The sequence below is a fragment of the Ricinus communis genome, chromosome 3 (genome assembly GCF_019578655.1).
Source record: "Ricinus communis isolate WT05 ecotype wild-type chromosome 3, ASM1957865v1, whole genome shotgun sequence".
Taxonomy (NCBI): Eukaryota; Viridiplantae; Streptophyta; class Magnoliopsida; order Malpighiales; family Euphorbiaceae; genus Ricinus; species Ricinus communis.
This window is the reverse complement of record NC_063258.1, coordinates 30,759,670-30,781,116: the sequence shown is the minus strand read 5'-3', so window position 1 is coordinate 30,781,116 and position 21,447 is coordinate 30,759,670. Positions and strand designations below refer to the sequence as shown.

The following is a 21,447-nucleotide window of genomic DNA, read 5'->3' as shown; positions in this document are numbered from 1 at the left end:
ATTGTATGTAGGATCTGAGTGTGATAGTCATTTTGAGTATAACTTACGATTTATCTAAGGCTTCATTATAAATTAAATTCTAATTACAAATTAAATTCTATATTTTATATTTTTTAGTAATTTTATTTAATTATTTTAAGATTTTAAAATAAATATTTATTTTTTAATTTAATTTTAAAAATATTTTTTAGTAAAAATTTTAATGACCTGGAAAGTCGATTGAGTTTATTAAAAAAATAATTATAAATTAATAAAAATAATTTATTTTAGATTTAATAATATGAGTATTAAAAATTTTAAAGTGTATTTTTTATATAATTTATATTTAAATATAAAATATTTTTATTTATTTATTAATTTTTAACTAGAAAGTAGAATTAATTTATCGGTTGTTTTTTATTTTAAAATTTTAAAATTATTATTGAAAAGTGTTTTTAAAATTAAATTAAAAATAATAATATTTACTTTAAAATTTTAAAATAATTTAATAAAATTGATAAAAAATATAAGTAATTAAATCGTTATCTAATCTGTTGCAGCCAATTAGTTCATAGGGTCAAACAAATCTGGACCCATAATTGGGAGACTGCAGATTCAATATATATATATATATGCAAATAAAGTACACAACAAACTAAGACCTTACAATTTAAGCCCAAATATAAAATCAAGATCACAGCCTAACAAAAAGAAGAGGGGCTGCAGCCATTTTTTCCATGGCTGCCGCCTTTCTTCTCCACCAAAGCTAGCTTCCTTTCATTTCTGTTAAGATTGTCATATGAAGAACTCAAATTGCAAGGTCAGGATGGAAGACAATTAACGAAGAGATCAAAATTATTCAGTCTTTTCACAGAGATAAGCACCACTATTATGGATTTGAGCTCTAGAAATATTCGGAGACTAATCATGGAAAGATCTGGACATTAATCATAAAAACAGAAAGGGACTCTCGAACTTTAAGCTACCATGAAAGATTCAAGAAAATATTGGAGAAGGGTGGCTAAGAACACAAGACCAATAGAAAATCCAAGAGTCTGCCTTAAAAATGCAAGACAAAACCCAGCTACTGAGCCAAAAATACAACAGAACCATAGGAATAGAGAAGGTCAAGAGCCCAGAGACGGGCACCGATAGCGAAATCTTTACAGAGAAAATCAAGAGGCTGGAGACAGGTGCTATCAGCAAAATCTTTACAAAGAAAACATAGAGGCTGCCGTCACTGTCACCGGCTAAAGAAGCCAGCGACGGTAGCAAAAAAAAGGGGGGGTTTGGAATTGATGAGGTTCTAGAGAGAAGGTAGAGAAATTTTAGAGAGAGAGATAAGTGGTTCATTGTTACATATATGGATAGTGGATTTTTGGTGAATCTGCCCGACATGTCTCATGCGTCTGTATATGTAAATTTAGTTCACATAAGCTTGAATTTACCACTGATGAGAAATGCCAGTAACAGATACAAGGATACTGATGATGTTGGAGAAGGTGATGGCTGTAATATTGTAATTCAATTAGGAATGACTATGAAGAGCCCAGAAACCCAAGTATACTCTAAACAGAGTCTTTAATCACATCTCACTACAACAATCTTCTGATAGAAAAAAATTGTAATTCATTAAATGTGGAAAAATAATTAAAATACATTCTCAGAAATAAGTGATTAGGGAATGGAAGCCGCAAGCTCTGATAGGAATACTAGAGACCATACTGGCACTGGCTGAGAAACTAATAATTGGTAGAAGACTGGATAAACACAACCCAGTCATTACAAAGAAAAGAATTTTCCTTTTTAAAGAAAAAAGGGAAAAAAGAAAGAAAGAAATACAAACAGAATGAAAAGTGTAATAAAGGCTTATGGCCATTAGTGGCTACAAAGTGTGCATAACTACACGGCAAGTTTACCGATAACTTCGGTAGATTGGACTGTACATGCAGCTCTCTGCATGCTGGACAAGATCCTTAGGACGTGGGAGGCGAGATGCCAGACCTGTAAAGGCATTAAGCAGGGTAAAGGTTAGCAAATTGAATAAACCATATCATATAGACAGACAGAAACTAGAGAAACATATTAAATAAGTAAATAAGCTCACCAAGTTCATATGCTTTAGCAGCAACTTTAGCAGCAATGTGGGCTGATATCTTCCGGATGTTGGAAAACGGAGGGTAGATCAGTCCCTTGTCAAAGTGTTCTTGCTTTACTTGTTCAGCTAATGCTTCCGCTGTTGTAAGAAGAAATTGAAGTCGTCAATATCGTAGTTGGGGAGACAGAAGAAATGTAAAGTAAAGATCATTTCGTTTCTAGTAATAACAATGTAGTTGTGCAAATGTTTGGGAGGGGCCAATGTGGTGTATCAGTTTTAGTGTTTTGGTGTTATCACCAGCTTATTAACTCATTAGTTATGGAGATATGATTCAAGGAAATTGGACAAATCCAATAATGACTTGGAGATCAGATGAATTCCACAATAGCATTTGATATTCTGAGAACATAAGAAGTAGTTTCAATAAACTTTGTACTTACAGGCTGCCAAAAGCATGTCCTCGTGCACCCGAATTGCACCCGACATAATCAAACCCAAACCAAATCCAGGGAATATGTAAGCGTTGTTTGCCTGAATAATATAATATATGCAGTAAGCCACTGAATGCAGTGAATTTCATGTACATATTTGTTCCAGGAAATGGTAAATACCTGGCCGGACACAAAAACTTTCCCATTATATTCAACAGGGTCAAATGGACTTCCACTAGCATAGATAGCACGGCCCTGCAGATTGAAAGAATAAGATCAAGGTGATGGAAAAAGCTAGCCAGCTTGTCGAGCAAGATTGGCTTAATGGAGCACACATGATCCTCGACATCTCAGCTTAAGAAAGATTTAAGGAAAAGAAATTGTTTTACCTCACTCCATGTATAAGCTTCTTCAGCTGTACACTCAGATTGTGAAGTAGGATTGGAGAGAGCAAGAATTAGTGGTTTCTGCATAATCAGACCAATCACAAGATGGTCAGATAAAATTGACTTTATTTAGGTTAATGAGAGAGAGAGAGAGAAAGAGAGAGAGAGAGAGAGAGAGAGAGGGAGGGAGAAAACACCTCGTTGAAGGACGCCATCGCCTGAACCACCTCCTTTGTGAATGTTTTTCCTACTCCAGATGATCCAATCAAAACTGTTGGCTTGAGTGCCTGTGAATTCAGAACCATAATGCAAGATTTTTAGAAAATCCTTTGAAATAATTTTTCCATGATGCCAAATAGGTAATTCATAGCATAAGACAACTTTCACACCTTAACAGCATCCAAGAGCCCCTTGACAGGTTCATGCTCATGAGCCCATGGCTTCTTGAAGTGTTGAAGTGACTCTTTACGAGAGCTAACAATCAATCCCTGCAGCAAAAACATCATATTTTAGCATTTTCCTTTGAATGTTCAGCAAAATGTAAATACTTGTCAAATTAGCAAGGACTTTAGACCACATCTATGCTACCTTGGAATCCACAAGCCAAATCTTCTTTCGGGTCTCTTCAATTGGAGCTTTTGTCTGAAGAAACAATATGGAATTAGTCATCAATACTAGCATAAAGAAAAGAATTGCAACATGTTTAGATGAAACTAGTAACTCAATTACCTGTTTTGATATCTCGCGTGCTATAAGCTCAGCTATACCTGTTCCAGCCTGCAACACCAAAATGATGAAAATGAGAAACAAGAGAACCAAATATTTGATAGGTTAACAAGGACATAATAAATGAAAGATTGAAGGAGCAGAAAACTGTCGGGGAATATGGTGTTTGAAGATCACCTCTCCAGCACCCAGGAACAAGAATTTATGATTAGACAAGGTTCCGCCAACTAATTTCAAAGCTGCGAGAAGTCCTGCTAATACAACGGATGCTGTACCCTGCAATATATGAGATCATTTGAGTAAGATAAATTTCATTGAGGGTAGAGTGGATTCCTGAAGAAAAAAAGACATAGCTTTTACATCACTTTACCTGAATATCATCATTAAAAACAAGATGACTTGAGCTATATTTTGCTAGTAGCTCAAAAGCATTGTGATTTGCAAAATCTTCAAACTGAAAAGAACAGTTACATTGTGCAAAGATCAGATTCAGATTCTCAAAACATAAAAGCTAACTTAGAACTAGAAAATTACTATTGGTAACTTACCTGAACAAGGACTTTCTCCCCATAGTTCTGCTTAGCTGCAGTCATGAATTCTTCTAGAAGTTCAGCGTATTCCTGAACCACAGAAAAGAATCCCCAAGAACCTTTCAGAATTAAACATTACGCACTAAGAGAAAATAACACAAGTTCAGAGAGATGAAAAAAGTAATATTGGCAAACCTGTCCAGTTGCCCTCCTTTGTCTAAGACCAATATAGAACTCATCGTTCAACAACTGCTCATTGTTTGTGCCCACATCAATGGTGACAGGTAAACACTGCAAACATTGAATAAGTGGTACATTTCAATGATTAAAATGGGGAAGAAAAAAAATTCTATGCTGCAATTGCAGAATGTAACAAACTCATTAAAGTCCAATGTGGTTTCAACTATTTGAGGCATCAATTTTTAGGAAATCAATCAATAAGTTAGGAATAGTTGTTAACAAATGGGTGCAATTTAGCAAACTCATGGATTTTTTCTTAACAAGAAGAATATAACAATAGTAAGTTTTTATAAATATAGTAAAGCTTACTGCCGAGGGACGTATTCCTCCCAATGCAGTGTATAAAGAGAGTTTTCCTACAGGAATCCCCATTCCCTGAAAAAGTGAGAAAAATTATAAGTTAAAATTATGACACCAAATTCAGCTCTTATGAGATACAGAGAGAGGCTTCTGCATTTAATTCATGAATGAATTGCAAATTGATCAAGACAAAGTGAAAGGATCAGGCCTCGGGGCATCATTACCTGGCAGCCAAGATCTCCAAGTCCCAAAATACGCTCACCATCAGTAACAACAATAACTTGTATGTTTCTCTCTGGCCAATTCTTCAATACTTCAAGAATCTTGCCCCTAAAAGAAATACCAATACTCAGTATCTTCCTGTATATAATGCAATCTAAAACATGAAAAATAGAAACCGTTAAATAGCCATACTTCTCTTTCAAGCTGATGTATAGACCCTGAGGTCGCCTGAAAATGCTTCCATATTTCTGGCAAGCCTCACCAACGGTGGGAGTGTATACAACTGGCAGAAGTTCCTCAACATTATCAATCAAAAGTTTATAAAATAGTCGTTCATTCCTTTCCTGTAAAACATACAAAGGCTCAGTCACATATCATTTCATTCACTTCCACTGATAAGGAAAAGAAAAAAGAACAACTGAACTACGGTAAATAACAGTGCTCAATGTAAAAGTACCTGAAGATCCATCATGGCCATGTATCGTTGCAGGGGTACTTGGTATTGGCGAAGATTGTGCATCAACCTCTTCTCCTGATAATCCATGTCATACAGAAATAAGGAAGGAAAACATCTAATCTCGGGAATAAGAACATTAGATTTATAGCCTTTGAACAAAAAACAATGCCATTTAAGCTAACCTGGTGCTCCTGAGACAGGATAGCTGGGGGCAAAAGGCCTCGCAAGTAATGAGCATCCCTCTCTTTCTCATTGAAAGCAAGCCCTTTGTTGTGGCGTGGATCCCTCAACAAAGTGTATCCACTGTAACAGAAGAAAAATTTATGAGGCTTAGTAACAAATACAAATTCTTAGATTTATAAGACCTTTGTTGTGGCGTGGACTAACCAGAGATCTAACAGAAATGAGCCTGAATGAAAAACTTAAATCATCAAAAGCAGGCATAAGCAATGCAAGTAGTATAGTTATTTCAGTTTTAGTGACTTGCCTTTTTTTAACTTAAAAACAATATGGTAAAAATAAATTAGATTCAGGATCTACATAATGCTCAAACATAAACGCAGAAAATTAACATTAAGTAAATTTGAAATAAAACAATAAATTAGAGCAAAATTAGAAACGTTAAGAGCAAAATGATCAGAACTTTAGACAAGACCAAACAAACCCACGTCAAGAAAATCTAAAAGACACAGAATGTGTCTAAAAAGAAACATAAACAAAACACAACAGAAATTAAAAGACAGGTTGAGTTTACTTAAATTTTAATAATCAGAATTAGTTATAATCCTCTCACCTAGCGATAGAGGCAGCCCATGGAGTGATAAGCTGATCCTCCGTGGCAAAATCCTCACCGTACACGTCCTCAACACCACCACCAACAGCAACATTCTTTTTCTCGAGCAATGAATCACCACCATTCATCATTGTGCTTTCCATTAAAGCAAAAGCCTTTCTTTCTCTTACTCCTCTGCCCAGAAAAACTCTCTGCAGGTACTAAAGAAAGCTGAAACAGAAACAACGCAACAAGACACGAGACACGCACTTTGTTTGATGTAAGAAAACAGCAAGAGCCCACTTTTTATAGGCAACTAAAACACAAGATTTCCTTATTACAAGTTTGAAATAATTATTATTTACGAAAATTGAATATTAAGGTAGGCTGGTTGGTGTCAACTTTCAATGTCAAATGGAAGAACGTAGACTAAATAAAGAACCCACGTGGACAATTTGATTCAAAAAAGAAAATGAAACTTTTGTATTTTTATTTTAATTTTCAAAATTTCCATTATAGAGTTGAAAAATGCCATTAATATAAGTATTAGTATTATGAACGGGCTTTTATGATTAAATTAATGAATAATGTGTACCAGAAAAGCATGTCTCTTTAGTGCAATCATATTGCAGGAACGTGCAAGGAACTGGGAAATGTTTAGAGGGAGAGAGAGAGAGAGGGTGTGTATGTGTGTGAGATAATTCTTCTGCGCGTTTTCTGTAGAGAGAGAGTCTTTATTGCGCGTTTTGGTACAGAAAGGAAGAGAAAGAAAGGAACATATAGAGATGAAAGTGTTAGTTTTGTTCGTTAAATTTACTGCTTTATTTATTCATTTAAGGGAAAAGATACGGATCATCCCTCAAATTTGTAGTGGAATTTCAATTAAGTCTTTGAATTTTAAATTAGAATAGTTAAACTCTTAAACTAAATAATATGAAATAATTAAGTACTTTTTATACAATTTTGTTACTTTTAGTATTAACTATTTTGGTAAAAAATAAGAATAACCTCTTAAATTTTTAATTAAATCTCAATTAAACTCTTAAACTATAAGATAGGACAATTAAGCTCTTAAACTCAAAGATTATTATTTCAACAAAAAAATCCTTTTTATTTTTCACTCCTAAATTTCATCTTAACTCTTTTTATTTTTTCACACGATGTTTTATCTTCTTTCTTTTAAATAATTATTTTAATTTTTGTATTATTTTAATTTTATATTATATTTTAAAAATATAAAGAATAAAATTGATAATCTAGGTATATTTAAGCTATTGCTGGTCATTTTATTTGTCATTATCAATAAAGATAATTTATCTGGAGTGATAATGAAATTACATAGAGGGATTTAATTGTTACGTATTATTTAGTTTGAAGGCGTAATTATTTTAATTTATAGTTTAAGGGCTATTGAATATTTATTTAAAATTTTAAGAGTTATCCATACCTTTTACTAAAATAGTTAAGGATTACAAGAAGGAGCTTAATTATATTCTATATAGTTTAAGGGCTTAATTGTTCCAATTTTAAATTTAAGAACTTAATTCAGTTTTGGTCCAAAATTTAAAAGTGTATTTATACCTTTTGGCCTTCATTTAAAGTGCTTCTGATTCATTGTTTCACATTACTTATGTACTTTTAATTTAGAACGATATCACAAATTAATTGTGTTAGCTAAACATCTATTTTAATATTATTCCGATAAATTAATTATTATAATTAATTGAATATTTAATTAACAGAAGCTTAAGGCATCTTAAAAATGACTTAAAAAACACAAATCGAATATCAAATATAAATTATGAATTGTCTATATTCTGGCACCACCTTGAAGTGTTTCCTATCAAACTTGAGAAGTAAAAGATGGCATTGCATTGTAATTTGAAAAAGACCAATTCCAAACCCTCAATTGTCAGTCGTGTAATAACATGGACAAGACATTGATATTAAGAAAAATCTTAAGGAAATATAATCAAACGTTGCATACAGTTCATATGGAATTGTCTTTTCACATCAAAGGCCTTGACAAAATAATGTCACTTCATCAATGAATATGAAATGGACAGAAATTAACCTCATTTTATGACTTGATATTAATGTTGAAATGACAAATTATGACATCACTCGGTGCATTAATTATGTCTATTAATTAAAAAATATACATATACAAATAATAATTAATTATATTTCTTTTCTTCTCACATCTCTATTCATAATATGCACATACTTTTCTTTTGAAATAAAAAGATGGATTAGTAATATTTTCACTAAGATATGCTAAAAAATAATAATAATAAAAAAGAGTGGTGAAAGGGATGTGTTGCCAAAGTATTGTTGCTAAAAGCAAGAATAATGGCGTTCGTTTGAATAAGATAGCACAACGCTCAGGTCATTAACGGCAGCAAGATTGTGGAATCCACGCGTCTTTTAACTGGATTAATTTTGAACCCATGCACTGACTTCAAAACACACTAATCTCTTTTACAAGTAATCAACAACAAAATTAGGATTAATTAAAGATTCAACTTTGCACCATTATCGCATAATTAGAAACGATATCTGGTGAATTTAATTAAAAGCTTTTCTATTAAAAAAAAACCTTTTAGGATATAAATAATTTTATTTATAATAAGAGTTTCACATATATATATATATATATATAATGCGATGGCTTATCAAGTTTTAATCTTAATTAAAATTTATTTAATTTAAAAAATAGATTAATTACTTTTATTATACTACTCCATAGATTTTTAATATGTATATACATGAGTTTCGAGGTGCTTGTATTGTATTGTATTGTTTTGAAAAAAGAGAAAAAAAAAAAACATTTTTAATAATCTTTTACTTGGACGGCCAGCAAAATAGGGAGTCAATTAAGGGTAATTGATATGTTTGCTATTTGAGTTGGTCAAATTTTGATTTCTACGTGGATTTTAATGAAAAGATTACAAATAATTACATGTGAATAGTAGAGTTTGGTAAGAAACAGAGATTGTGAGTTAGTAGTTGGTAGCAGGTATAGTTTATATTATAACACTGTTCTCACTTAATCTTTCAATTTTGAAATCTTTGTTCACACATACGCGGCGACTCTACGAGGACGAGTCTTTGGGCGTCTTTCTCGAAGCTTTGAAGAAAGGACTTTTTAAGACTTCCGAGATCAAGTCCCCATGCAATCTTTCAAAAGCTCTTCTTTAACGTCCACCCTTCTTTCATAAACTGAATAAAACATTATACTGCATTTTACATTGTAAAACATTTATTATTAAATTAATTGCTTAAATAATTATTTTAATATCAGATTTAATTTTTATTAATTTAGTATTTAAATTAAAATTTAATAATTTAAAATAAAATGTAAAATTGGATTACTATTGAAGTAATAATCCAATATTATTTTCTTTTGAAGATCTTTTTTTTATTTATATAAAAGATAAACTTTTGAGACTATAAGACAAAAAAGTAAACAATATATTTTTCAATTTTCTCGCTATTATTTATTCTTTTGATATAAAAAAAATGGAACTTATTTATAATTATTATGTCAAAAATATAAATTTAAAGTGAGAAATGTGTGAAATATTTAAAAGATTATAAAAAAATAAACATTCTACAGAAATAGAATTTAAAAAGAGTCAAATACTCGATATGCTACTTACTTCTTCTTCGTTTACTCAATTATTTAATAGCTAAGTTTTATATTATATTATCTTTTATATCATTCAAATGGAGTGATTTGAACTTAAAAAAGAGAGTAAGGTTTTGGGCTAAATTGTCCCAAAACGTTAAGAAAAGGCCAAATTGAGCTACACTGCATATTTTAACTGAATTAGTACGTCATACTCAATTAATTATTATATTTACATATCTCTCTTGAACAACTGGAATTTGTAGAAATTGTAATGGCAAATATATCGGGTATTTGCAATTATTTTGAAGGAGAAATCAAACCTTATCAAACACGATTTTATTATTCGGATGCTGGTAAAGTGTACTTGTTTAGGCCAGAGCCGCAAAAGATGGTAATTAGTTCCTTTGAAGCCTGATTGTTCTCCCTCTCTTTTATACGTCTTGAAGATGAATACTTCCTGTCTGAAATATAAATTTTGGCAAAGTTGCTATTATTTGTATTGGATCATACTATTTCACTCTTTGCCTATTCTTCTAATGTTTTTGCAATTAGTTTATTCAGTAAATATGGATTATTGATTTATATAAGCCATAATTTCGTGTTTGATTGCTGTTATTTTTTAATCCTCTGTAATGTATTTTACATGTAGGAAATTATTTATATGTAGTTTTTTCCTCCTTTGTATGCTTTTTGCTACAATTCGAGTATGCATAGCATACCTCTCTGGATTCCTGAGTATTATGGTTTCAATTTAAAATGCTTAAATGATTTTTATCTTATGAACTCTTTAAGTTACACTCTGTATTTATGTCTTTACCCCACAAATGATGATGGTGTTGCTTCGGTTTTTAGGGACTGACTTCTTATCTTTTAGTTTGTACTACAACTTCTTACTATTTTCTCTGTTGGGGCTAATGTTTAAGAGAGAATGATGATAGTCGAGAGATCTGGATGGCTCATGAGAGGCTAGTATGAAATAGGGGTTGGGTCCTCTAATGCGAATTGCAACGACTCTTGTTTGTAGTTCTGATTTTATGAGTTATGGCGTTTGGTATTGTTGTATCGAAAGCCTTTTCTAATAGCAACTGCCAATACATGAAAAGTATTGTAAAAGTTGATACCACTTGATGTTTCCAAATTAATTCAGCTGTCTACTTGTCCAATTCTATTAATATATTTAGATTTCTGATGAGTAATTGGCAGGTAATCATTAGATGATCTGTTAGTTTAATTGTTTGGTTTCGGTTTGTTTTTCTGATTCTTTGAAAATTTAGTTTAAAATTCATATATGATCAGGCAATTAATGTGTCTAAGTTAGTACTCGCAAGTGCACAAACTATTCCTATAGTAAAGCGGTAAATATACCTAGAGGTCGATCTCTCAAGGAAATATAAGGCCACTTATTATAAAAACTAATTATCATCACAAAACAATAAAAGTAAATTTAAAAGCTCTAAACCAGTATTTTTGAAAGAATATTATTCATAAAACAAATTAAATAAACTATAAAGTAAATATATAATAATGTGATGCATGAAAACTATATGCTAAATACAGTATTTAGCCTAGTCATTTACTTAGTAATCCTTTTATTTTACTTTAAGTCTGGATCTAATGAATGAGATGATGATGTACCTTTTTCTTTAGTCACTCAAACTAATTATACAATTAAAGTTTCTTATACCTATATAGATTGAAGCAAAGTTGGTATCTCTAATACATTCAATCTAACTATGTTCATAACAATTACTATTGCTAAATCAATATGATGGTTAACTAACAATAATAACTAAAACTAATAAAGATATGAAGGTAAAGAAATTATTCATTAAATAAATAAATGACAAGATTCATATAAAAGTAAAAATTCTAAATTAAACACTTATGGAAACTAACCTAACAAATTTAACCCAATGATCATGGTATTAAATAGAAAGACATAAAACAATAAAGTAAAACTTCCTCTAGATCCATAATTTCTTCAAGTAGGAAGATGATCGATCTTCACTCTCCACTTCTTGAAAAGCTCTTTAGATCTTAAAAAAAAGAGTAATAAAAATTAAACTAAAATGTTTATGGAAGAACTGTGGAGAAAATAATGGTGGACAGATACAGAAAGCATATAGAAGAAAACTCTCATCCTCCTCCTAGAACTAGGTTTGTAGAGATATATATAGAGAAGAGTCTTCCTCTAAGTAAGTCTTCCTAAAAATAAGTATACTAATATAAGTCTATATGATAGATAAGAATATAGGTATTCTTATATCCACCAAATACTATCTCATAAATAACTCTTAATATAAATCATAATAATTATACAAAATAACTAAAATGTCCCTTGTGCCTTGTAATTTTTTTCCAGGCCTTGCAAATAGCAATTTATGCGTCTTAATTTTAGGCATTGATACGAAAATGTCTAATTCAGCTTCTTTTTGAATATTTAGCTCCATATTTTTCTCTCTTGGCTAATATTATCTGAAAATAGACAATTAGGCTTAAATAAAGTAAAAACACATACATCATATTATTAAAACTTTAAAATATCTTAAATATTTATATATATATATATAATTTAGACCTATCAACAATGCACTATTTAATTAGTTTCTCTTGGGGTCTAAGAAAGTTTTGAATTATAGTACTAGGTGTACAATGTGGATATTGAATTTGATGGAGGCCATTCTGCAGGCATCAAATCTATCTTGAAGAATGTCTTGTTGATAGTTTAATTATATGCCTATGGATATCTAAATTACTTCTATTTGTTAAAGTGCAAATGCAAATGAATTAAATTGTTGAAATTTTTTGAGAAAGTTTGAAATAAATATTTGAGAAAATTACTATTATTCCCTAAGAATTTCCATAATTTATAAGTCTAATTCTGTATTTTTTAAAATAAATTAATAACCCTTAACAGTCAAAGGATTTAATTTATAATAAAAAACCTCAATTTAGTCCTTAAATTTATTATTAAGTATTAAGTTCATCTAAAATTAAACTTTTGTCAAATTTGAATAAAAATAAATTTAGTTCTAGAATAGTTTCATCGTAGTTTTTAATAAAAAATAATTAAATTAAAATTTTTAACTCTAGTTACTAAGTAAAACTTTCTAATATTTTATTTGGTGTTTAAAAAAAATTTCCAATTTTTTAACTCTAGTTACTAAGTAAAGACTCTCTAATATTTTATTTGTGTTTAAGGAAAAAAAGAATTTCCCAACTTATTGTTTAATTCATTTTCTTTTTCTTACGTTATTTTTTATAATTATTTTCTCATATTTTCTTAGTGAAAAAAAATACAACTAAACAAAAAAGAACACAATAATTATGACAACAATAAAACTACATCATTCTATAAAATGCAAATCAAATAAGGTCGTTCGATTGTCAACAACAACGTCACTCAGTTTCCATCACTAATAGCATTAGATTTTAGTAGATTTGATTTTTTTTGTAATTAAATTAAAGAGCCTAAAAATATAAATCTTAATTATTTTTCTAGAAACTAAAATTTAATCATTTTAAAAATAAACTTAATTGGTTAAAATTAAACTTTGAATAAAATTAATATTTAATAATAAGTTTAAGGACTAACTTGAAAGTTTTAGTTATCAAATAAGTCCTTCGACTGAATAATAATTGACGAAAACAAACATCAAGGGGTTATTAATTCACTTTTGAAAAATGCAGGGTTGAACTTGTAAATTATGGCAACCCTCAAGGGACAATAGTAATTTTTTCTGAATATTTCCCATGACCATGTGCCTTGGAAAATTTAATGTTATCAATTGATTGTGCTGCAGCATGCTTACATTAAGAATTAATGCAAATGAATGTGGAGTTCTGGGAGGGACACTCTGAATTATGCTCCTGGTGTGTTGGATCAAAATATATTAAATAAATTCCTGAACCGAGACCGTTGATGCTTTCTTAAGCACTTATTACATGGTTGCATGACTATGTGAGGATTGCGAATTGTGGAAATTATAGTATATTTATTATTAACCTTTTGATGGTGCATTCTATTAATTTGGTCTTAGATGCTTTAGATGGTGTTTAATTTCCTTCTTTTAAAATAAAGAAACTAGTAGCTGTGTAAGATATCATAGTCATAACATGTATATGATTTGGATTTGGAAGGAGATTAAGAAACCTTAGATCATCTATATGTAAAGGAATGTAGACTGGCCTCGTTAGCAGTAAGATGAATTCATTTACGCTTGACTTTTACAATTTTCCAGCTTTATAATGTTTCTTTGGTTTCTGGTTTTAGCATAATAAAATGTGACACATGCGCTTAGTTATTGAAGGGAATGTTTTTTGGGTGGGAATGACATTGACACTCGCGGGATTGTGATTTGATATGATAGAATGGAATTTAAGTTTGTTAATACAGGTTGGGTCTGCAGTCACCCAATAATTAGCCTACATATATATATATATAGGCATATAGTCAACAAATCATATATAATGGGATAATTAGTTCTTAATTATACATATAATTAGCCTATATATATATATATAATGATTGGTTCTCTTAAACATTGTTTTCTTGCTATGAAATGTCTTGTTTATCGAGCAGCAGTTCAGAAAAGAGGATAATCCTTCGGCAACAAAATTAGCCTTTCTATAAACATTGGTAACGATAATTACACTTGCCAGTAAATCTTGAGCGAACGGTTGCTGGACTCTCTTGCCACACCGGTTTCACAGGCTATCAGTTTCTGTCATGAGGCGATAAATGCCAGTTGCAGCAGCAGCTTTGCTTCTGGTTCAGCTAAACTCTTTCAGAACAAGTAAGCACCTTCATTGTCTTTTGAGATTGCAAGATTAACATTTAGCATTAGCTCAAAAGAAAAGTATCAAGCCAGATTATTCGAAGGTATATCTCTGTATTACAAATTAAATGACGTTCTTTTTATAAGGCTGATTTTGTTTATCTTCTTTTTGAACTATCTATAAGTAAATTTTATAAATGACATGAGTTACTCTAATCTCTTGAGTTTTGATTATATAAATATTTTTTGTTTTTTTAATTTAAAAAAAAAACTGAATTATAATATCAGTAAATTTTGATTCCATCAACACTTTTATTTTTCTGTTACTACATTCTGCTGTTAGTCAATCTACTTAAAAAGATTTGATTTTAGAAAAAAAACGAACAATTCAAATATTAAATATCAAACTTAACAAAAGTTGCGTTCTTTTATCAAATTGAAGCAAGAATTTTAACTCCATAGTTTCTAATGGCATGGTTTCAGTGAAAGACAAATCATTTGCATCAAGACAATGAGATTATTAAAATTTAAAAATCTAATATTTTAACAAAAATAAAAAATAAAATCAAACCAAAAAAAAAAAAGAAGAGAATCAGTTAACCTTTCATATTTGAAATCAAGTTCTTTTTCCTGAGAAGATATGGGAAGTGAAGTTGCAACTGAGCAGAAGCAGCAGTTGTAAACAGCCATTAGAAATGCAGGCATGTTTTTTATCAAGAACATTGGAACTGGGTCCAACCAAACAGCATGTTGTCAGTTGTAATCTATTTTCCCTATTTTAGGGGTTTTTTTTAATATATGTAAAATAAACATATAGAAGAAAAAAAATTAAAAAAAGAAACTAAAAAAAAAAAAAGGCGCTCAACAAGCACAAAAGCTAAAAGAGGCATTGTTACCTGTGAAGCTAACCCACAAAGCTCTTTTCTTGCTTGTTTCTCTATTATCGGTTTGGTCATATGGTTTCTAAAATCCAATCAGATTTCAGTTACTCAATTTAAAACTGTAAAAGGGTAAATCAGTTCTTCTTTTATGTACATATAGAAGGCGTGTGTTTAATTTCATGGATCGTCTCCGTCCTAGACAGAGACAGGTGTTCTCTGGCTTCTCCAAGACTGAGGTAAACAACAAAGCTTTTTTCTTTTTCTTATCTATATTTCGTTTCTTTATGCCGGTATTTTATTAACTTTTCCAATCAATACACAACTGTGATAGATGATATAGCACTTAATTTTGCATCCGATACTATTAGGTTTTTGCATTGTCTATTGTAATGTTCTGATTTTTACATTTATATTTCCTCTTTTGTCTGTCTTTTTTTTGATGATGTGGTTTTGTGTTTGGTTCTGATAGGACACTTAAAACAATTTTATGGTATAGAAATTGAAAGTTGAGATGTTAATTTCAGCCACGTTTTGGTAGTATTCAATAGGATTATCAGATTGTAAGGCATTTAATGTGGAAAGTTTTTCTTGGTTTGTCGATTGTAGTTCCAGAAACTGAACATCCTGATCAACAGAAAAACTGGGGATTCTATAACTGTTTCCAAACATGAAATGTTTGCATAGTGTTGGTTCACTTCTTTGAGTTCTTCCTAATTGTGAGTGGAGAGTACATGTTAGATTAATTTATTTTGTTGTTTCTATGATGCACTATATACTGATTGAAGAAACTTAGTTTGTTGGACTTTGTAACATTGTAAATGTTCTCTTTGGGTGATGCAAAGTCTGTTCACTCTGCTATTGGCAAGGTTACATGTTTCTTCTGGGAGCTCTGACAATCTATTCTGCTGACATGATTGCCTTTGACATTTTTGCTAATATTTCATTTTCATGCTATGGAATCATGCTTTATTCTTCCTTCATCCAAGCCAGATTGAAAAGATGGAGCAAATGCATAAAGAATCAAGGCAACCTATCAACAAGGAATTTTTCCAAAAAATTGCAAGAAGTTTTAAGTGAGTCGCTTTCATCTGCATCTTATGTAATTATAAATAGGTCATTTGGCTTTCTCTGGATCATGCTATCTGTTTTATGGTATTTTGATTTACCATACTAAGTTTTGCAATCTTATCTTACTTATATTAGTTTTATTATATTAGTCATGTTATGAAATTTGGGGTGCTGCTCTTAATAAATTTCGAACATAAGTTACAGTTTCTATCCAAAACTAAGAAGAAAATTCCAGTTGCAGTTGTCTTGCATTATTCTAGGCAAACTTAGGATTCAAATTCGCCAGTGCACAGACTCTCATTATCTCCCAAATCCCAAGTGCACGGCATTGTTTGCTATACTTTATAACACTTGGACCACTTAGTTTTAATATGTCTTTGTGTATATGGGCAGCTATATGTATATATAGATTCACATCAGGAAAGTACAAAACCTACCACCAGTTTGCATCAATTTCCTTCTGTTCTTTGGATCAAATTGTAGAACATGCTGCACAACTTAGACATGTACACTCTTGAATGAAAACCACTGTTTTGGGCTTTAAGTTGTCTTATTATTTACGTGTCATTGCCTTGCAGTTACTCTTCTGCCCGTGCTGGGAAACCTATTGTTAAATGGACCGAGGTTTTGCATTTTCACATTACTCTTTCCTTCTTTATACTATGGTCTTTGCTGTTATTTTCAATTCAGTCCTGCAAGATGTCCTTTGTAGTTTGTATCCATCTTATAACTCATCTACTCTTGTAATTTTTTGTTAGGTAGAAAGTTGGTTCCAAAATAGGCAAAGGGATTGCCCATCCAGGGTGGCTTCTACAACTGATGCTTCAAAAGGTGTTCCTTGCCCAAAAAGTGCTCCTTCAGATGAGGCAAAAGAAAGTTCTCAAATGCCTAAAGGTGTTCTTTTCTCTCCAAAATTTTCATATGAAATTACTGCTGCAAACCCTGAAAAGCTGCTCATTATTTAATGTTCAGGAGTCATTTTTCAGAAACAGTGATCTTTTGCTAACAAACATTGTTTCTTCAAAACAGGAGAGAAAGCCTTCAATTTATCTGAGATGGAATTCGAAGCTAGGTCATCAAAAGATGGGGCATGGTAAACATACATACTAGTATTGTTGGACCCTGCTATTTAATGTTTTGATATCATGGAAAATCCAAATTAAATAAAGCCTAAGAAACTTTTGAACACCTGGCTTGTACCGTATGCTTTCAGTTCTAGTGTTGTTAGTGTTAAAAGTATATAAGAACTGCAATCAGTCCCAGAGATGATGGACTTTGTTCTGGTTTGGCTTATGTTTTAAGATTATTGGAGTATGCATTATATAATCACCTTTAATGCCAATGTCTTCGATAGATTTATTGCTTCATCAACTGTAAGTGGATGTCCAAAGCTCATGTCTAGCATTTTCTTCTGGCTCTGCAGGTATGATGTTGATATGTTCCTATGCCACAGATATCTTCCATCTGGTGAAGCTGTAAGTATTTAAATAATGCTGCATATTAAACAGATATATAACTCACTAAAGTCATTTGAATACAGTGATACAATCACGATATTTTAAAGCAGAAAAGCACTTGAATTCTTAAAATGAGAATATGTTTAGAAGCCAATTATCTTGCATTATTGCCTGATAAATCATTTGATTTTTGTGTCATTTATTAAAGGAAGTTCTTGTAAGATTTGTTGGATTTGGAGCTGAGGAGGACGAGTGGGTCAACATAAAAAAAGATGTGCGCGAGCGCTCTGTCCCGCTTGAGCATTCAGAATGCCATAAGGTGCAAGTTGGAGATCTCTTATGCTGCTTCCAGGTGAATTTAATTCCATGCCCGTCCTAGAAATTATCTATATGTTTGAGAGTAGAGCTTATCTTAGCTGCTTTTTTATTTAATTAGGAGAGGAGAGATCAGGCTATATACTATGATGCTCATGTCATAGGTATTCAAAAGAAAATGCATGACATAAGAGGCTGCAGGTGTCTTTTCTTGATTCGATATGATCACGACAATACTGAGGCAAGTATCATTTGCATATCAGCAACATGGCACATTTATTTTTCTTTGTTCTCCTGCTTGGTACTGAAATGAATTCTTCTCTGTTATTTATTGGTTATCTCTGCCAGGAAAGAGTCCGATTGAGGAGATTATGTCGCAGACCGACATATTAGTTCGATCTTCTGATAGTCCAATTATTGTTTTCCTTACCTTCAAACCATAGATATTCTAGGCTGTGGTGGTTTTGAATTGATAACCTAAAGGGGCATTCAACACAAGGATACAGTAAGAAGCATCGGCCGGTTTACTTTGTTAAACACGTGTTGATGTTCATCGTTGATATGTCAGACTCATTAAGGCAATTTTCCTGATACAATTTTTCTTTTCTTCTTTTAACTCAACCCCTCAAGATTCAAAATTGAAATTGTTAGTGATAAAAATTCTTTTAATGAATTCAGCTCTTAAAGGGGCAACGTATTGCGACCACTGGACAGCAGAAGTATTTTTCTAAGCTCTGTGGCTATGACTTCCATATTTCTTAAAAGAAAGGCAAGGACCTTGTATCCTTTTGTTAAATCTTCTACTAATATATATATATATATGTGGGTATCTATTTTTTGATGTAGCTTTAAATTTTATTTGTCAACTTTGTGAAGTATCTGTAGGATAATACGTTGGAATTGTCCATTTACAAACTTCTCAAATAACCAACTTTAGTGACTTGGTTTTCGTTGAAGTCGAATGAAGTTTAATGACTTGATTTTGATTATGAAACTATGCCTAAACTGCTCTAATCAAGGTGGTTGGGATTATTCGTGTTTCGAGCGTCGGCACCACTACATAGATGTCCCTTCGCACATGAGCATCCACCATCACCAAAATAAGAACTTCAATTTGCTCTTGCTTTTTCTTTTTTTCCTTTCTAGCATATTTTAGACACAAATTACTGACATCTAATTAGGCAATGGAGACTTGAATAATAGTTTGAAGCTAAACATAAGATATTGAAATAATAAAAAATTGTAAAGTATTTTTTTTCTTTTTTCTTTTTTTTATCATGATATAGAGTATAAATAAGTTGAGTCAAGTTGAGTTTTAAGGAATTCGAGCTCAAATTCAAATAGACAAGTCTGTGCTCAAGTTGAGTTTTAGAAAAACTCAAACTCGACTTTGAGTCAAATTAACAAGCTTGAGTACTTTCAATGTTCGACTCTAACCGAGCTTAATGTTTAAATTATTGAAATATTATACCTAAATTAATTTATAATTATTAATATATGCATTATTATCAATATTTATATAAAGTCATATATTTTAGATATTTATCATATATATAATTAAAAAATAATTAATTTATAAAATAGAAGTATAAATATTTTTATTAATTAATTTATATTAAACTTAAAAAAAGTTTTGTTATATGTTATAACGATATTAAATTAATATATATATTAATTTGGCTCTTTTGACTTTTTAGGTCAATTTTAACTAAAACTTTGCTATTATAGTTTAAATTAGTCTTTATATATGAGAGTAAGAGTCACTTTCAATGCGAAATAAAAAGTGATAAATATTTTTTGAAATAAAATAAAAAAATAATTTACTAATTTTATAAAAAAAAAACTATCTTATAAATTGAATAAATAATTTTAAAAATTATTATAATTATTTTTTATTCAACTTAATAACTAAATTTTATATTATATTATCTTTTATGAAAGGTGAGTTGCACATTCTATCATTCAAATGAAATTATTTGAACTAAATAAAAAGTAAGATTCCGTGCTGAATTGTCCCAAAATGTCAAAATAATCTTATTAGACCACTTCCATATTAATATTTTTTGTTCATTTACATGTATTAAAATATTTATTTTCTATATGTATAACGTCCATTAGATGTAATATTTTATAAAAATTATTTTTTTTGTATTAAAATATTCATATATGTGAATTTAATATTCGTTATGATTAATGTTCATATTCATTTTGTTTGATGTATTATTTATCAATGTTAATATTGTTGTTTATTATCTGCTACTACAATGTACATTGTCTATATATATAATATTTGTCAATATTCTCAAATAAAAATATTGATTAATTATAAAAGTTCTTATTGTTTTTGTGATGCATATTGAAAATATTTTATGATTGATATAAATATTTATTATTTATAGGCAATAATATTTATTAGTTTATCAATGGATATCGTCATTGATGAAAATCATACCCACTAATTCATTCAAATGAACATATATAATATAAACATAACATAAATCATTCTTACATAATTGGTAAATCAAAAAAATATCAGACTAAAGTTATACTACCAATATTTATAGTGGTATATATTATTTCAATAAAATTAAGTTAATAAATAATGAGCATTTAATGTTTTCAACAAAATTAAATTAATAAAATGAATATAAATTATTTTTCAAAAAAGAGTCGCGTCAGTATCTGACACACATGTAAAATTTAAAAACGTAGAATTTTGTATAAGTAAAATGATGCCAAATGGACCTCTAGGTTCATAGTACTACATGGACGGGAGTCCAACTTATAATTTGCATACAAATTTAAGTATTATAATATGGATCCTGGTCCATATAAATTCATGGACCGAGGTCCATAACACACGTGTGATGCATTTTCATTCTAAGATGTATGGTGCATTCTACTTTTAAAGTGTATAACACAAGAATTTTTTGTTTTCATTTTTCATTATTTTTTAAATTATAATAAAATAAACTTATAAAAGTTAATATTATATTAGAAATTATTCATAAACTAAAATTTTACGTGTCAATAATAAGTATATATGTTAAAATTAAAATTCATATATATTAAAATATAATAACACATGTCAAAAAAACTTTACTAGATTAATATATATATATATATATGAATATTTTTTGTTCATTTACATATACTAAAATATTTTTTTCTAT

General features: G+C 30.2%; 2 protein-coding genes across 4 annotated transcripts; one reads left to right on the top strand and one right to left on the bottom strand.

The window, feature by feature from the left end:
* Window positions 1-1,588: 1,588 nt before the first annotated feature.
* On the bottom strand, window positions 1,589-6,448 carry LOC8271166 (NADP-dependent malic enzyme). Its single transcript, XM_025156895.2, has 19 exons — window positions 6,163-6,448; window positions 5,552-5,672; window positions 5,370-5,444; window positions 5,105-5,256; window positions 4,915-5,020; window positions 4,700-4,765; window positions 4,346-4,441; window positions 4,169-4,240; window positions 3,991-4,074; window positions 3,798-3,896; window positions 3,624-3,671; window positions 3,483-3,536; window positions 3,284-3,382; window positions 3,092-3,181; window positions 2,898-2,975; window positions 2,689-2,763; window positions 2,518-2,608; window positions 2,087-2,215; window positions 1,589-1,983 (listed from the first exon to the last, which is right to left on the bottom strand). Exons 1-19 carry the CDS (start codon window positions 6,303-6,305, stop codon window positions 1,895-1,897), a joined length of 1,767 nt encoding a protein of 588 aa, XP_025012663.1. The 5' UTR covers window positions 6,306-6,448; the 3' UTR covers window positions 1,589-1,894.
* Window positions 6,449-14,931: 8,483 nt separating this feature from the next.
* LOC8271165 (protein SAWADEE HOMEODOMAIN HOMOLOG 1) lies at window positions 14,932-19,230 on the top strand. Of its 3 annotated transcripts, none has more exons than XR_001535028.3 (9): window positions 14,932-15,670; window positions 16,425-16,507; window positions 17,081-17,126; window positions 17,261-17,396; window positions 17,532-17,595; window positions 17,926-17,977; window positions 18,168-18,311; window positions 18,439-18,515; window positions 18,623-19,230. XR_001535028.3 is itself a non-coding variant. In XM_025156884.2 (9 exons), the coding sequence occupies exons 2-9, from the start codon at window positions 16,434-16,436 to the stop codon at window positions 18,665-18,667; spliced, it is 681 nt and encodes a 226-aa protein (XP_025012652.1). In that variant the 5' UTR covers window positions 14,943-15,670; window positions 16,421-16,433; the 3' UTR covers window positions 18,668-19,230. The 3 variants fall into 3 exon arrangements, 2 of the variants coding, with proteins under 2 accessions (XP_025012652.1, XP_015573104.1); XM_025156884.2 differs by having other exon boundaries at window positions 14,943-15,670; window positions 16,421-16,507; window positions 18,396-18,515; XM_015717618.3 differs by having other exon boundaries at window positions 14,945-15,670; window positions 18,396-18,515.
* The last annotated feature ends 2,217 nt before the right edge of the window (window positions 19,231-21,447 follow it).

Excerpts from the sequence above, each read along its gene's own strand:
- LOC8271166 (XM_025156895.2), bottom strand. The coding sequence starts at position 6,305 with ATGGAAAGCACAATGATGAATGGTGGTGATTCATTGCTCGAGAAAAAG. Across the intron at positions 5,673-6,162 it reads TGGGCTGCCTCTATCGCTAG|TGGATACACTTTGTTGAGGG; the intron begins GTGAGAGGATTA and ends CTTCTGTTACAG. Across the intron at positions 4,442-4,699 it reads GAGGAATACGTCCCTCGGCA|TGTTTACCTGTCACCATTGA; the intron begins GTAAGCTTTACT and ends CAATGTTTGCAG.
- LOC8271165 (XM_015717618.3), top strand. The coding sequence starts at position 15,614 with ATGGATCGTCTCCGTCCTAGACAGAGACAGGTGTTCTCTGGCTTCTCC. Across the intron at positions 16,508-17,080 it reads AAAATTGCAAGAAGTTTTAA|TTACTCTTCTGCCCGTGCTG; the intron begins GTGAGTCGCTTT and ends ATTGCCTTGCAG. Across the intron at positions 17,127-17,260 it reads CTATTGTTAAATGGACCGAG|GTAGAAAGTTGGTTCCAAAA; the intron begins GTTTTGCATTTT and ends ATTTTTTGTTAG.